This window comes from Aspergillus piperis (assembly GCF_003184755.1).
Source record: "Aspergillus piperis CBS 112811 unplaced genomic scaffold BO85scaffold_7, whole genome shotgun sequence".
Classification (NCBI taxonomy): domain Eukaryota; kingdom Fungi; phylum Ascomycota; class Eurotiomycetes; order Eurotiales; family Aspergillaceae; genus Aspergillus; species Aspergillus piperis.
The window spans coordinates 200,788-213,928 of NW_020291597.1; the positions used below are offsets into that span (position 1 = coordinate 200,788).

General features: G+C 52.1%; 5 protein-coding genes and 1 non-coding gene across 6 annotated transcripts; 4 read left to right on the top strand and 2 right to left on the bottom strand.

Moving 5' to 3' along the window:
- Positions 1–273: 273 nt before the first annotated feature.
- BO85DRAFT_395287 (mRNA export factor mexA) lies at positions 274–2,936 on the top strand (the record flags this gene model as incomplete). Its single annotated transcript, XM_025656954.1, has 3 exons — positions 274–792; positions 869–2,428; positions 2,483–2,936. 3 exons carry the CDS (start codon positions 274–276, stop codon positions 2,528–2,530), a joined length of 2,127 nt encoding a protein of 708 aa, XP_025516244.1. The 3' UTR covers positions 2,531–2,936.
- Positions 2,937–3,127: 191 nt separating this feature from the next.
- Positions 3,128–6,147, top strand: BO85DRAFT_418926 (putative GARP complex subunit Vps53). Its single transcript, XM_025657836.1, has 3 exons — positions 3,128–3,385; positions 3,448–5,240; positions 5,300–6,147. Exons 1-3 carry the CDS (start codon positions 3,313–3,315, stop codon positions 6,029–6,031), a joined length of 2,598 nt encoding a protein of 865 aa, XP_025516245.1. The 5' UTR covers positions 3,128–3,312; the 3' UTR covers positions 6,032–6,147.
- A 387-nt stretch (positions 6,148–6,534) lies between these two features.
- Positions 6,535–6,653, top strand: BO85DRAFT_t125. The gene has a single exon. It is a non-coding gene; the product is annotated as a tRNA-Met (tRNA).
- A 384-nt stretch (positions 6,654–7,037) lies between these two features.
- BO85DRAFT_512388 (type I HSP40 co-chaperone YDJ1) lies at positions 7,038–8,885 on the bottom strand (the record flags this gene model as incomplete). The annotated part of the gene is made up of 4 exons (XM_025664652.1): positions 7,038–7,752; positions 7,813–8,631; positions 8,711–8,780; positions 8,850–8,885. 4 exons carry the CDS (start codon positions 8,883–8,885, stop codon positions 7,436–7,438), a joined length of 1,242 nt encoding a protein of 413 aa, XP_025516246.1. The 3' UTR covers positions 7,038–7,435.
- Positions 8,886–11,067: 2,182 nt separating this feature from the next.
- On the top strand, positions 11,068–11,677 carry BO85DRAFT_519227 (cytosine deaminase; the record flags this gene model as incomplete). Its single annotated transcript, XM_025665032.1, has 3 exons — positions 11,068–11,243; positions 11,313–11,578; positions 11,656–11,677. Exons 1-3 carry the CDS (start codon positions 11,085–11,087, stop codon positions 11,675–11,677), a joined length of 447 nt encoding a protein of 148 aa, XP_025516247.1. The 5' UTR covers positions 11,068–11,084.
- Positions 11,655–13,114, bottom strand: BO85DRAFT_395297 (uroporphyrinogen decarboxylase HEM12). The gene is made up of 4 exons (XM_025656955.1): positions 13,017–13,114; positions 12,920–12,961; positions 11,899–12,822; positions 11,655–11,847 (listed from the first exon to the last, which is right to left on the bottom strand). The coding sequence occupies exons 1-4, from the start codon at positions 13,069–13,071 to the stop codon at positions 11,777–11,779; spliced, it is 1,092 nt and encodes a 363-aa protein (XP_025516248.1). The 5' UTR covers positions 13,072–13,114; the 3' UTR covers positions 11,655–11,776.
- Positions 13,115–13,141: the final 27 nt, after the last annotated feature.

Below are 13,141 nucleotides of genomic sequence, written 5' to 3' on the forward strand. Positions count from 1 at the left end.
CTCCTCCCCCACATCGAGGTTCGCGGTTGCTTAACTTGAACCGTCCTCGACCTCTCACAAGTATCGCATCGGGTAATTCTCTCGCTACTTCGCATTTTCCTCCTTCCTACAAACCTCTTCGAGTCGATCGTCGTATGTCTATTGATCCGATCTCGAACTACTAAAGGCGAGCAGCGCTCGTTTCGCCTCCACAACACCCAACGTCTACCATCCCCTCCTTCGCCCTCTCTCCTCATACGAAAGAATACTACGAACACTAGCGCCTCTGTCAACATGAAGGGCGGAAAAGGTTCTCGCGGTCGCTCGGGGGGTTCGGATCGTGGAGGCATTCGCAAGCGGGGTGCTGCGACACGGGTCGATCGAGAAGGTGATCTGATGATGGACGCTGGCTCTGCACGAAACCGTGGAAAGAAGGGTCGTGGCGATTCTGGCCGGTCGCAGGCAGCGAACAAAGCCATGGATGCGATCCAAAAGGCCATCTCCAGTAACTCAGACACTCAAGCGAACATCCGACAAGGAGGACGGGGAAGTGGTCTGGAACAGGTTATTGTTCGTGGCTGGAAGCTAAGCAAAGCAGCTTCCAACCGTGACGGCGGTCTCGAATCCCTCATCGCCTTCCTCGAGAAAAAACTCAGCCCACCCGACTCGAAAGCTGGCACACGCGCAAGGATTACAAAGGTATGTGCAACACCAGAACTGGCGGTCACCGACATCAATTATCAGCTTCGTCCTCTCCGATGTGCTCTCGTTTGCAGGGGTGGTGCGTTCAGAACGACGATCGGCACTTTCTTAGTCTCTCCTGGCGTTTGTTCTTTTGGATGAATGGCGCGGCTCGCAAGGTCCCTTATGCCTTACTAACGTTCATTAGTCGCGGGTTGAAGGCGACGCTCTTATCGTCTCTATTCGGCCAGAGTTGTTGGAAAGGATGCTTCAGCTCAATGGGTTTAGTTTTGCAGGTGCCCCTCTTACCACCGAAAAGTATGATCCGTCTACTGGCGGACTATTGGACCAGCCTATGCTGTCTGCTATGGCACAAAATGGCGGCACATCCTCTGCTGCCGAGACCAAGGCGAAAATGACGACAATTCTCGGCAAGCGCTACACCCAGCAAACAAAGTTACTCGATCTTTCGAAGTTGGGAACCGATCCGGATCTGTTGGCTATGGGAATCTTTGGCAGCACCTCTACCGAGTCAAAATTCTTCCCGGCACTGATGAAGGTTTGGGAGCTGAATATCGACAATGCCACGGCGCGCCGAGAGGCAGTGGAGAGTGTCAGTCTCGCTCATAACCAGCTTGCCAACATCACAGCTGTGACGACACTAGCATCGACGATTCCCGACCTGAAAAATCTGGACCTATCCAACAATGAATTCAAAGATGCGCAGTCCTTGATTGGATGGCGCTGGAAATTCCGAAACCTCGAATTTCTCGACCTATCAAACACTCCTTTCAGCGCCGACCCTACTTTCAAGGATACCATGCTGAAGTGGTATCCCAAGCTCCGGTTCCTAAATAATGTCGAAGTCCGCACCGCAGAAGAAATAGCGGCGCAGAAGAAGACTCCGATCCCAGTGCAGCCACCACACTTCCAGGACGACTCTCAGATCGCAGAGAACTTCGTCCGGGCTTTCTTCGCGGGCTACGACAACGACCGAAGCGGCATTCTCAGCAGTGTCTACGACAACCACACTACGTTCACTCTCAATGTGAACACATCGGCTCCCAGGGCCCAACAAACAGAAACAGCGCCCTGGGATGCGTATATTAAGAAAAGCAGAAACCTTCTCAAGATCAGCCATCTCCCTGCACGCATGTCTAGGGCATATACCGGCGCGGAAAAGATACGCGAGTTGTGGACTAGTCTTCCGGCGACAAGACATCCTGACATTGCGACGCATCCGGAAGAATGGCTTATCGAGTGCTACCCCATCCCAGGTCTTCCTGATATTTCTGGACAGAGCTCCACGGGTGTTGGTGGTCTTCTCATCATGGTGCACGGAAAGTTCGACGAGATAAACGGGGCCAAGGTTGAAACGCGCAGTTTCGATCGAACATTCATCATCGGGCCCGGTGGTGGTATGGGCGGAATTAGGGTCGTCAGTGATCTTCTCTGCTTGCGAGCCTATGGTGGACACGAGGCATGGATTCCAGAGGTCCCACCAGCCGTTCCCCAAGCAGCACCTCCAGCAGCTGCGGCTGCACCCGCAGCGCCCGCGGCACCTGCAGCACTACCAGTAGCTATTCCGGGTGCCCCCGAAGGCTACGGTATGCCGGCCCCTGGGAAAGCAGACACACAAGTCCAGCAAGAGCAGCTAGTACTTCAGATGAGCTCTAATACTCGGATGACCCTTCAGTACTCTGAGATGGCTTTGTCTGGAAACGGCTGGAATATGGAGGCTGCACTGAAGAACTTTGAGGAACTTAAGGTGAGTCTAGAGTGTGTTCTTCACTTACGAACATGCGCTAATAAGCTTTTGCAGGCGCAGGGAACACTGCCTCCGGATGCATTTCTACCCGCGGCAGTGTAATTTGACCAAGGAGAGAAGGGCCAATTACTAAAAGAAAAAAATGAAAAACAAAAACGAAGAGGAAGAAGAAGATATACGAAATGAACGAGGAACAACTTCTCGAGCGATTCTCCTCCAGACTTGGTCTGGTCTTCGCATCCCCGGCTTTCGTCGGGAGGTTCCTGGTGGTGTTTGATCGGAGTCGACTGTCTCTTTATTTGTGAATTGCTGATGCATGGCTTGGGCGAATGGCTTCGGAGCTCGTTACAATTGCTTTAATTTTTCTTCGATGTATACTAAAAGACCACGATGATTTTCATGTCCATATAGACGAGAGCTGCGGTACAAGGGGTGGTTCAATCAAACCAGAAACCTAGGATCGATTCTGGGGGCAATGACTTCCAGGTCGATGCCACTTGACCTATCCATCTATCTCTCTGAATAGCTTGTAGAATTGACCCTCATGGAAAAATTCAAACGTAGGATTATCATGCGCCTGTCCTGTTTCCGACGAACAGACAAGAGGCGCTGACGAGGCCCGGCGGCGCGGGCAAAGCGCTAAGACTAAGAGCTGCCCGTGACTGACTGATTGACGGAGCCGGGCTGAGTTGTCGCCAACTTCACGACCTGCGGCTCCGGCATCAACACCCTCCCCCGCGGTCCTTACAGCTTGTCGTTTTCGGGTTCTTTTCACTCCTTTGGTAGCCTTCGCTCTTGGGTTTATGTTTACATGTTGAATTGGCGGATGCTCCCTAGCTGGCATTGCAGCATGTGTCTGGCGTTGACGCTCAGGAGCTAATGGAATGTCCGCCACTACCACCACCCCCGGCCAAATGTCCTCCAACGGGGAGGGCCCCCTCGATCCTTTGGACGCAGGTGAGGGCTGCCATTGACGACATACCCCCTCGGGAAGCTTGCTAATAGATCCAATCTCACAGCGGACTACGATCCGATCGACCACTTGAACTCAATCTTTTCCCACCCCTCCACCTTGTCGTCGGTGTCCCAGGTCTCCCAGTCCCTCCGCGAATATGAGGATGAGCTCGACAACGATATCGGCGCACTGGTCGAGGACCAGGTCACTTCCAATGCGGAGAGTGTCGAGCGCATCCAGGCCGCCAAGGCTGACTTGACGGAGCTCTTCAAGAAGATTGACGATGTGCGCGACCGCGCGTCCAGGACAGAGCTGGCCATTACGGAGATGACGGCGGATATCAAGCAGCTGGACAACGCGAAGAAGAACCTCACGCTGTCGATGACAGTCCTGAAGAGATTGCAGATGCTGACGACAGCCTACGACCAACTACGTTCTCTGGGCCGGACGCGGCAGTACCGCGACTGTGCTCAGCTGCTACAGGCGGTCATACAGCTGATGGCGCATTTCAAGTCGTATCGCTCGATCGATCAGATTGCGCTGCTCAGTCGGAACGTTGCGGATATACAACGGGAGCTTCTGGAGCAAGTCTGCGAGGACTTCGAGTTGGCGTTCGCGAAAGGGGAAGTCGGCCAAAAGAGGCACGTGCTCTCGGAGGGCTGCCTGGTTATGGATGCGCTTGGCGATCACGCAAAGTCCAGGTTGGTGACCTGGTATTGCAACTTCCAGCTACGTGAATACCGCCAGGTTTTTAGGAACAACGAAGAGGCCGGGTCACTGGACAATATCTCACGGCGGTATGCCTGGTTCAGGCGGATTTTGAAGAACTACGATGAGGAATATGCGCCCATCTTTCCTGCCTCCTGGAGGGTCAACGAAATCCTGGCGAATGTTTTCTGCGAAGGTACGCGGGAGGACTTCAAGGGCATTCTCTCCCGATCGGTGCGCAATGGCCAGACCATTGATGTCAACCTGCTACTGTCCTGTCTACAAGAGACGCTGGACTTTGAGCATTCCCTTGAACGGCGGTTTGTCAGTCCATCTCGGCCTTCGACGGATACGTTCGCCTCGAGTGAGGCACCAGTCTTTGGTCAAGCCATCTCAGAGGCGTTCGAGCCCTACCTGAGCGTCTGGGTTGAGGCCCAGGACAAGCAGCTGGCTGCGCTTATCCCTAAATACCGCCAACAACCCGCGAAGCCAGCGGATGAAGAATTTGACTCGCACATTGTTATATCCTCTTCCACCGACCTTTTCACGTTCTACCGGCATTCGTTGCAGCAGTGCGCGAAGCTATCTACTGGCGCTAGCCTTGCGGAGCTTGCGAAGGTATTCGCGAAGTATCTCGATCAGTATGCGCAGGTCCTGCTCTATTACATCAGTGAAAGGCCTACGGGTCACACCCCCTCGAAGGTACCAGGTACCGAGGAACTTATCCTCGTGCTCAACACTGCGGACTATTGCTATACGACCTGCAATCAATTAGAGGAAAAGATCAAGGGTAGGCTCGACAAAAACCTCAAACAATCGGTGGACCTACAAAGTCAAGCGGACTCGTTCATGGGCATTGCTTCTGCAGCTGTTCGAGGACTGGTGCGTAAGGTCGAGATTGACCTGGAGCCCTGCTGGCGGGAGATGCGCAACACACCCTGGAACCGGCTGGAGGGCGTAAGCGATCAAAGCTCCTATGTCGGCGAGCTAATGTCCAAGACGCAGACAAGATGCTCTGAATTGTTGCAGCTGCTGCATAAGCAACAGTATGCCCGCGCATTTGCAGACCATGTTGTGGAGCTGATATCGAACGTATTCATTGCGACTGTCTTCCAGTGCAAGCCGATCGCGGAGACCGGTGCAGAGCAGGTAGGTTCACCGTCGCAGCTGATATTTCAACGTCCATTGGAACTAACAGATGATATCAGATGCTTCTGGATGCCTACACCCTCAAGACTGGCCTCTCGTCGCTCCTCCCCAGCCCCGCGCCAGCGGGTTTCTTAAAGCGCGTCAACGCCAGCTTCGCGAAGATCGAAGCCCTCCTCAAGACTCTCCAAGTTCAACCGTCTCCTCCTGAGGCCCTCGTCCAGGCCTACCTGGTCCACATCGCCGACCAAAACAACGCCAACTTCCGCAAGATCCTCGACATCAAGGGCATTCGCAGTCGCCAGGAACAAAACCACCTCTTAGAACTCTTCCAAATCCATCGAGCATCTGATCGTTACGCAGCGAACCTCCAGCAGAGCAACCCCATCTTGTCCGCCATGCAGGCCTCCGCGACACCATCCTCCGGCACCGTCTCGCAGGGTCTCGGTCTCGGCACTGCTGCAGCATCCATCGGCGCCTCCACCCGCTTCGACCCTACCATGCTCGGGTCTGCCATCATCTCCGCCGCCAAAGACGGTGTAGATCGATTCGGGACGCCAATGAGCTCAGCCAACACGACTAACCTGACCCCAGGTGGTGGCGCCATATCCGGCGCCTTGACCAGCCCGGCCTCTACTCCTGGACCGTTGGGGCAAACACAAACGCAGGGCGGAGAAAGCACCACCGCCGCAGGCAACCTGAACGAGAATCTGAAGAACATTGGAAAATTTTTCCGTCGGGATCTGGGTGGATTCGGAGGCAGGTTTGGACGGGGTGGTGATGATGGCAATTGATACTATTACTACTACTATTTTATGTATATTTTACAACCGTCTTAGCGAATAGCATATATCCTGTGTATTGGCCATCGATTTGTATTATATTACCCATTATGTTTATTGTAACTCTGTCTTATACTATCGTATGAAAATTAATTAGATATAGGCAGTATACTAATGGTCACTACATACTAATCCCGATTCAACATCATTTACCACCTCCACCACCTAACCCCAATAAACCCACCATCTTACTCGAACATAAACAAAGTACATACACAACGTAATTTATCATAATCCCAACTACCTACTACTACCTTAATAATATACATTCTACTTCCACGGGAAACCATAATAAATCCCCAATCCCTAAAAGCCGAATATAAAAACCATACCAATCGGTTGCATATACCTACTCTTATCCCTTCCCTAACTAACTAGTACGCATCCCACCAACAACCCCTGCGGGAAATCAGGGAATATCAAGCCAATTTCCCTCCCCGCTGACATAACAACATGTCTTCATGGTGTAGTTGGTTATCACGTGGGTCTCATATCACATTCTTTGAATATGACTAGGAAACATCTCAATTTCCTGGATATCCCAAGGCCGGGAGTTCGAACCTCCCTGAGGACATTTCTTTTTATTTTGTTTTTTTCTCTCTTGCTTTTTGTTTTTGTGGTTTCGTTGTGGAGGGGTGTGCGGTGATGGTGGTGGGGTGTTTGCGGGCCGAGATATGTGGGTAAATACTACGAAGTAAATTATGTCGGACTGTTTTGGGTGTCCTGGGTGTAATTTTCTTTGTTCTATCTTTTTTCTCTTATTCTGGCCCATCACAGTGGTCATATACACGCAAAGGGTATAAACTTGGAGGTCAAGCGAAGGAGGTAGGACGTTGTCTTTGCTGTTTAATATCAGGTGTGTCTATTTGGACTTCCAGAGGTTGAAGGCATAGCCATAAGATTACTCTATACCGCTACATGGAGGTCTGAACCCAGAAGCATGATATACCCAAGCCGTGCTGTGTAGTCTATAAACTAAGAAACGCTCAACCCTCCGACATGTTTCCCCGGAGTCAAGGAGAAAAGGAATTGACTCATATAACATCGTCTCTCATCCACTCATCAAACCCCAGAGGCCCCCATTCCCAATGAAAGAAACAGGAAAAAGAGAACATTATAGCATGGGAAACCAATGCGTGATGGTGGTGAGGATGGTGGAAAACGCATCCAACGAAAAGAAAAGAAATCTCCATTTCATCTCCCGAATCTTAGTGCAAACGCCATCGCAGAAATAAGTCATCGCACGAACATAACAGAACCGAGCAGTACCGGGGCCGAAACCCCTCACATGGTATCATAAGCGAATTTCATCAAGCCCCAGCACAACATCATCACTCCTCATCTAAACTCCCCCGTTTACTGCGATGCGCACTGCACACGCTCAGCGCCAGGAGGAACATCATCGTCATCCTCGTCCATGGAGTTGGCGGCACCGTGTGCGCGAGCCTGAGAGGTCTCGCTGCCATCGATGTCCTCCAGCTCGAAGTCCTCGATCATGGCGTCCTGCGGGGGCTGGGTCTGCTCCATGCGAGGAGGCAGGACCTGCTCGAGCAACTCGAGGTTCTTGAGCTGATCCTTCTCGGGGAACTTCACATCGAATTGGATGTAGAGGTTACCGAAGTCGTGGTGGCGGTAGGAAGGCATACCCTGGCCCTTGATCACCTTGATAGCACCTGCAGAGAGAGCGTTAGACTGATGCGCCGAAGTCGAGGTTGGAGAGGGGAAGCACATACCAGGAGTGATGACCTCGCCTGGAGCGACGGTCACGGTCAACCACCGGTCATCAAGATGCTCAATGTTGATGGTACCACCGCCAAGAGCAGTGAGCAGGTCGATCTCGGCCTGGTAGAAGAGGTCGTCGTCCTTGCGCTGGAAGCGAGGGTGGGGCTTCTGCTCAATTTCGAAAACGACGTCGCCGGGCAAAACACCGGGCATTTGGTCACCCTCGCCGCGGAACTCAATCTTGTGGCCGTTCTTCACACCACGGTCAACGTGGACGTGGAGAACCTTGCGCTCCACGGTGGTCTTCTTGCCGTTACAGCGCTTGCAGCGGTCCTTCTCACGGATGATCTCACCCTCGCCATTGCAGTCGGGGCAAACGGTCTGGAATCGCTGGATCATGGGACCCATCTGGCGCATCATGGTCTTCATACCGGAACCATTGCAGCCGGTACACGACTTGACAGCACCCTCCTTACCACCGCGACCATCACAACCCGGGCAGATGACGGACTTCTGAAGGGCCAGCTTCGAGACCTTACCGCGGTAGATATCCTCGAGGTTGACCTTGTGAACGTGATGGATGGTACGAGCCTTCTTGGGGCCCTGGTCACGCATGCCACCACCGAACATGCCGCCGAAACCACCACCACCGCCGAAGAACTGAGCGAAAAGGTCCTCGGCGCCCATACCACCGCCAGCACCGCCATGCTCAAGACCCTCCTCACCAAGCTGGTCGTAAAGGCTACGCTTCTGGGGGTCGGAGAGGGTTTCGTAAGCGTGAGACAATTCCTTGAACTTCTCAGCGGCTTCGGGGTTGTTTGTGTTCTTGTCTATGAAGAAGTCGCGTTAGTACACACCCCTAGATATTTCGTGAAAAGTACCGCTCTCGCGTTTCAAATTCGTACTTACCAGGGTGGTACTTCAGAGCACCCTTCTTGTAGGCAGACTTCAGTTGGGCCTCAGAAGCCGTCGGGGGAACCTAACCGCCTCACCGTTAGTTTCTGTGAGATGCAAAACCAGCCAGGCTTGGCGAAAACCCAGAACATACCCCCAAGATATCGTAGAACTTAGTTTCCTTGACCATTGTGATCTGTGTCTAGAAGAGAAAAAAATCGGAAGAGGGAAGTTGGGCGACGAGGAGAAGCCGAGGGAAAATGAAGAAGAATCAAGAACTTTTCGGAGGGACGAAACGGAACAATCCGATCCTAGAAAACCTTACACCGGGGTATGGAACAGGTGAAACAAAGAGGGCACAAAACCAAGGAGTGTAGAGAAGTCCTTGAGAAAGAGGGAGGAGTTAAAGAGACGAGGGGAGAGGAGTCTCGAAGGCGTGAGGGGGACAAGTGAGAGGTGGAAGGAAGAAGGAAGAGTTGGAGAGAGACAGAGAGAGAGAGAGGGTCCGTCCGGGTGATAATCAAAGCCAGGAGAGAGAGCCAGAGAAGAGAGAAAGCGGCGACAGGGCGGCGGCTGAGACACAGTGAGAGGGTATCGTATGTGTAATCAGATTACCAGGACCAGGCACCAATCGACCTTTGATTTGCCGCACGAGCGCAGTGAAGTCCCGCCAAGAATTTCGAGATTTGTGTATCAAATACCGGAGATACGATGGGGCGAAACTCCGGGAAGTATAGAAGTGCTGGAGAAGATGAGCGACCGCGCTTCAACTGGCTGGGAATGGAATTTGAGAGAGGAATCTGAAAGGATCAGATCTTAACACGAAAGGAGAGATCGTCGGATGCTTTTGAACAAATTGTCATGACCACGATGACAACGTCTCAGGCTGAATGGAGTTGTTCTCTTTGCTTCGACAAGCCCCGTCACCCGCAGCCTTCATGGTCCGAGCGCTCCTTCCGACGGCTTCGATGCGATTCTGTGTCCTTCCACCGCTTTCGCAGCCTTTCCATCGCTGACAATCGCCCTGGTAATTACCGGTTCGTGACCGTGGAGAGAGTGTTGGTTGCATCCATTTTCTGGGTGTTTGCCCAAAAGTTGTATGTATCACCGGGACTTTCCTTTCTATCTCATTCGATACTACTACAGCATGGAGGGGTGGTCCTAAAGGAAGCTGCTCCTTTCCACAAGTCGGTAGTATGCGACAGGGTCTGCCTGGGTAGTACAGTCCAATCATACACAGTTCACGAGGATCTTCACCCTAAAGTACTAAATGCTGTGTATGGTGTGGCATCCCTCCATCCCACACTCACTTACTACTTAACACTCCCATCTTACATGTAAAAAATACCTACCCAGTATAATACAATGGTAAAATCCAAAACAGAAAAGAAAAAAAAAAAGGAAACTGCAAAATTAAACTTTGACGTAGCCGCCCGGATCTGCCTTGTCTCCAGGTCACAGATTCTTTTCTTTTATTTTGCCTCAGGCACCGGGATTGTGGCGGGCGGTGGCTGATTGTCGGCTTATCGATAAGAAGGAGAGGCGATTAGCCCAATGCGGAAGGAGGGGAAGAAAAAGCCTGTCGGGAATTTTCCCCACCTGGAGAATACTATTAGTATTCCTCGCGATCGCCAATTGCCGGTGGGCTTCGGTTTAACTGGCAAATGCCTGGTACCGTATACTCTACGGTTTCTTTTGCTGTAGAGGCAATTCATTGTCCGGGTTACCAGACCACCAAGGAATAAAGCCAATTTCTATGGTTCTTGCCATGACGGTGGAGCAAAGATTCAGAGATTGATCTCTGCGATAAGAGGAGATACTACTAGTAGATAGTGAGTGGCATGGGGTTTGCGCGGGATGACCCCGAGTCTATCAGCCACTGCTAGTCTGATCTTGTAACATATTAGATTGTGAATGAATGGTTGCAAGAAAAAGGGCATTACCATCCGGCTCTATAGGTCTAGATAAGATGTCTCATATACAATCAACGGATACCACATTAAGTTATAGTTCTATACGAGACATGAAATGTCAAGCATCTGGCTTGCGCTTATGCATGTCGATCCCCAAGCACCCTCGAAAAAGCACCTTATGCATGACCATAACCCAAGAAAAGTCTATCACATGCACACATAGTCAATGAATTTATTATCAAGTACGAATGTAATCAACATCCCCTATCTCAATGACAGCCACCTATCTCCCCTTTCATTATCATGGAGCTCCGCACGTCCAGCCCGATGCGGGTCAGTCCGGCAGTTAACCACACAGAGTTTGCTCCGGCTTGATGCTACCCCATCTTCTTTTTATCTATCTATTTCTCTCCCATTACCCCTCCAATCGCTCTATATTCCATATTTCAATTACTTCACATTAAACACAAACCATCATGGAGTCTGACGCCGGATTCATTGCTGCTGTGGAAGAAGCCAAGCAAGGCGCTGCTGAGGGTGGTGTGCCCATTGGAGCTTGTTTGGTCTCCAAGGATGGCAAGATTCTAGGCCGCGGTCACAATATGCGCGTCCAGAAGGGTAGTCCGGTGTTGCATGTTCGTTGAGCCCATCCCCTCTTCAAGTGGTTATTTGGCTCTGACTCATCCTAATTCCTACGATCATAGGCTGAGATGTCCGCGCTCGAGAACTCCGGTCGTCTGCCCGCTTCGGCCTACGAGGGCGCTACTATGTACACTACCCTGTCGCCGTGCGACATGTGCACCGGTGCTTGCATCCTCTACAAGGTTAAGCGCGTTGTCGTGGGCGAGAACAAGAGCTTCATGGGTGGTGAGGACTACCTTAAGAGCCGCGGGAAGGAGGTTGTGGTTTTGGACAACGCAGAGTGTAAGCAGCTGATGGAGAAGTTTATGAAGGAGAAGCCGGAGCTTTGGTAGGTTTCCCATGCATCTCATGGGAATGGTTTAGATTTTTGTTGGAACGTAAGCTGACTGTGAGACGTCTTTGCAGGAACGAGGACATTTCCGTCTGAGCTTTTGAATTTCGTGAAGGTGTCAATGATATTGCTGGCTAGGCTCTCATGTACATAGTCAAGAATTGGAAGCTAGTTCTGGTCGCATTGAGCCCCAATCTACACCGTCAGACGGTGGATCTCCTCGAAGAAGAACTTGAGATCATCCGGGTTGACGAAAGGAGTCACACCTGTGTAACATTAGCATTGTAGCAATTCGCCCAGTTGCTGGAAGTGCTTACCGTGACCCAAGTTGGCGATCCAGCCTTGCTTGCCCTTCTCGAAGCCCCGAGCCATGGTCTCCACAGCCTCCGTGATAGCCTCGCGACCTCCATAGAGAACACCGGGGTCAGCGTTACCCTGAATCGTCACACGACCGTTGGCAATCCGTCTAGCCTCAGCGGGGTCATGCAGCCAGTCCAAGCCAACAACGTTGTAGCCCGACTCGCAGAGATCCTCAAGGCCGAACCACGCACCCTTCGCGAAGACAGTCATGGGGACAGGCTCCAGTCCCATCTCCTTCAGCTTCTTAGGCAGGTTCGCCGAAATGTGACGCAGGTAGGGAAGAGAGAACGACTTGAAAGCGGCCGGAGACAGCTCACCCGCCCAGGAGTCGAAGACCTGTACCAGCTGAGCACCAGCAGCAACCTGAAGCGCCAGGTATTCGACACAGATCTCGGCGATCTTCTGCAGGAGAGCCTGCGACTCCTTGGGGTACTTGTAGATCCACTTCTTCGACTGGACGAACAGCTTCGTGCCGCCTCCCTCTACCATGTAGCACAGCAGAGTCCACGGGGCACCGCAAAAGCCGATCAACGGCACACGACCCTGCAGCTTATGGCGGGTGAGGGTGATAGCCTTGTAGACGTAGTCGAGCTCCGACTTGACATCCACCTCCTTCTGCATCACTTTCTCGTACTGTCCGTCATCGGGCGACTGGAGCGGTTCGGGGAAATGGGGACCCTTCTTGTCGACCATCTCAACCTGCATTCCCATGGCCTGGGGAATGACCAGAATATCGGAGAAGATAATCGCGGCATCGATGAGTCCGGCGTAGCGGTCGATGGGCTGGAGCGTCAACGTCGATGCGACTTCGGGGTCGCGGCAGCATTCGAAAAAGTCGCGGCCAGCCTTGGCTTCATGATACTCTGGGAGGTAACGGCCAGCTATATAAGAAGCACAACATGGTCAGTTAACAGAGAGAATCAATTTACTCGAGTGTCGAAAGAGTGCAAAACGAGGAGTTTGTAGAGAGAGGCGTACCTTGCCGCATAACCCATATCGGAGGACGCTGGACTTTCTCGCCTGCAATGATATCAGTCCCATCTCTTGGAATATAATGGTTTGAGGTCAAAATTACCCCTAGCTGCCCTCAGCAAGAGGTCGTTCTTCAATGGCTCGAATTGATGCTGCATTTTGATGTGGGATGTGGGAGTGATGGAGGGGACCTTGCGGAGGAGGGGCTTGCGACATGCAAGTCCTGCC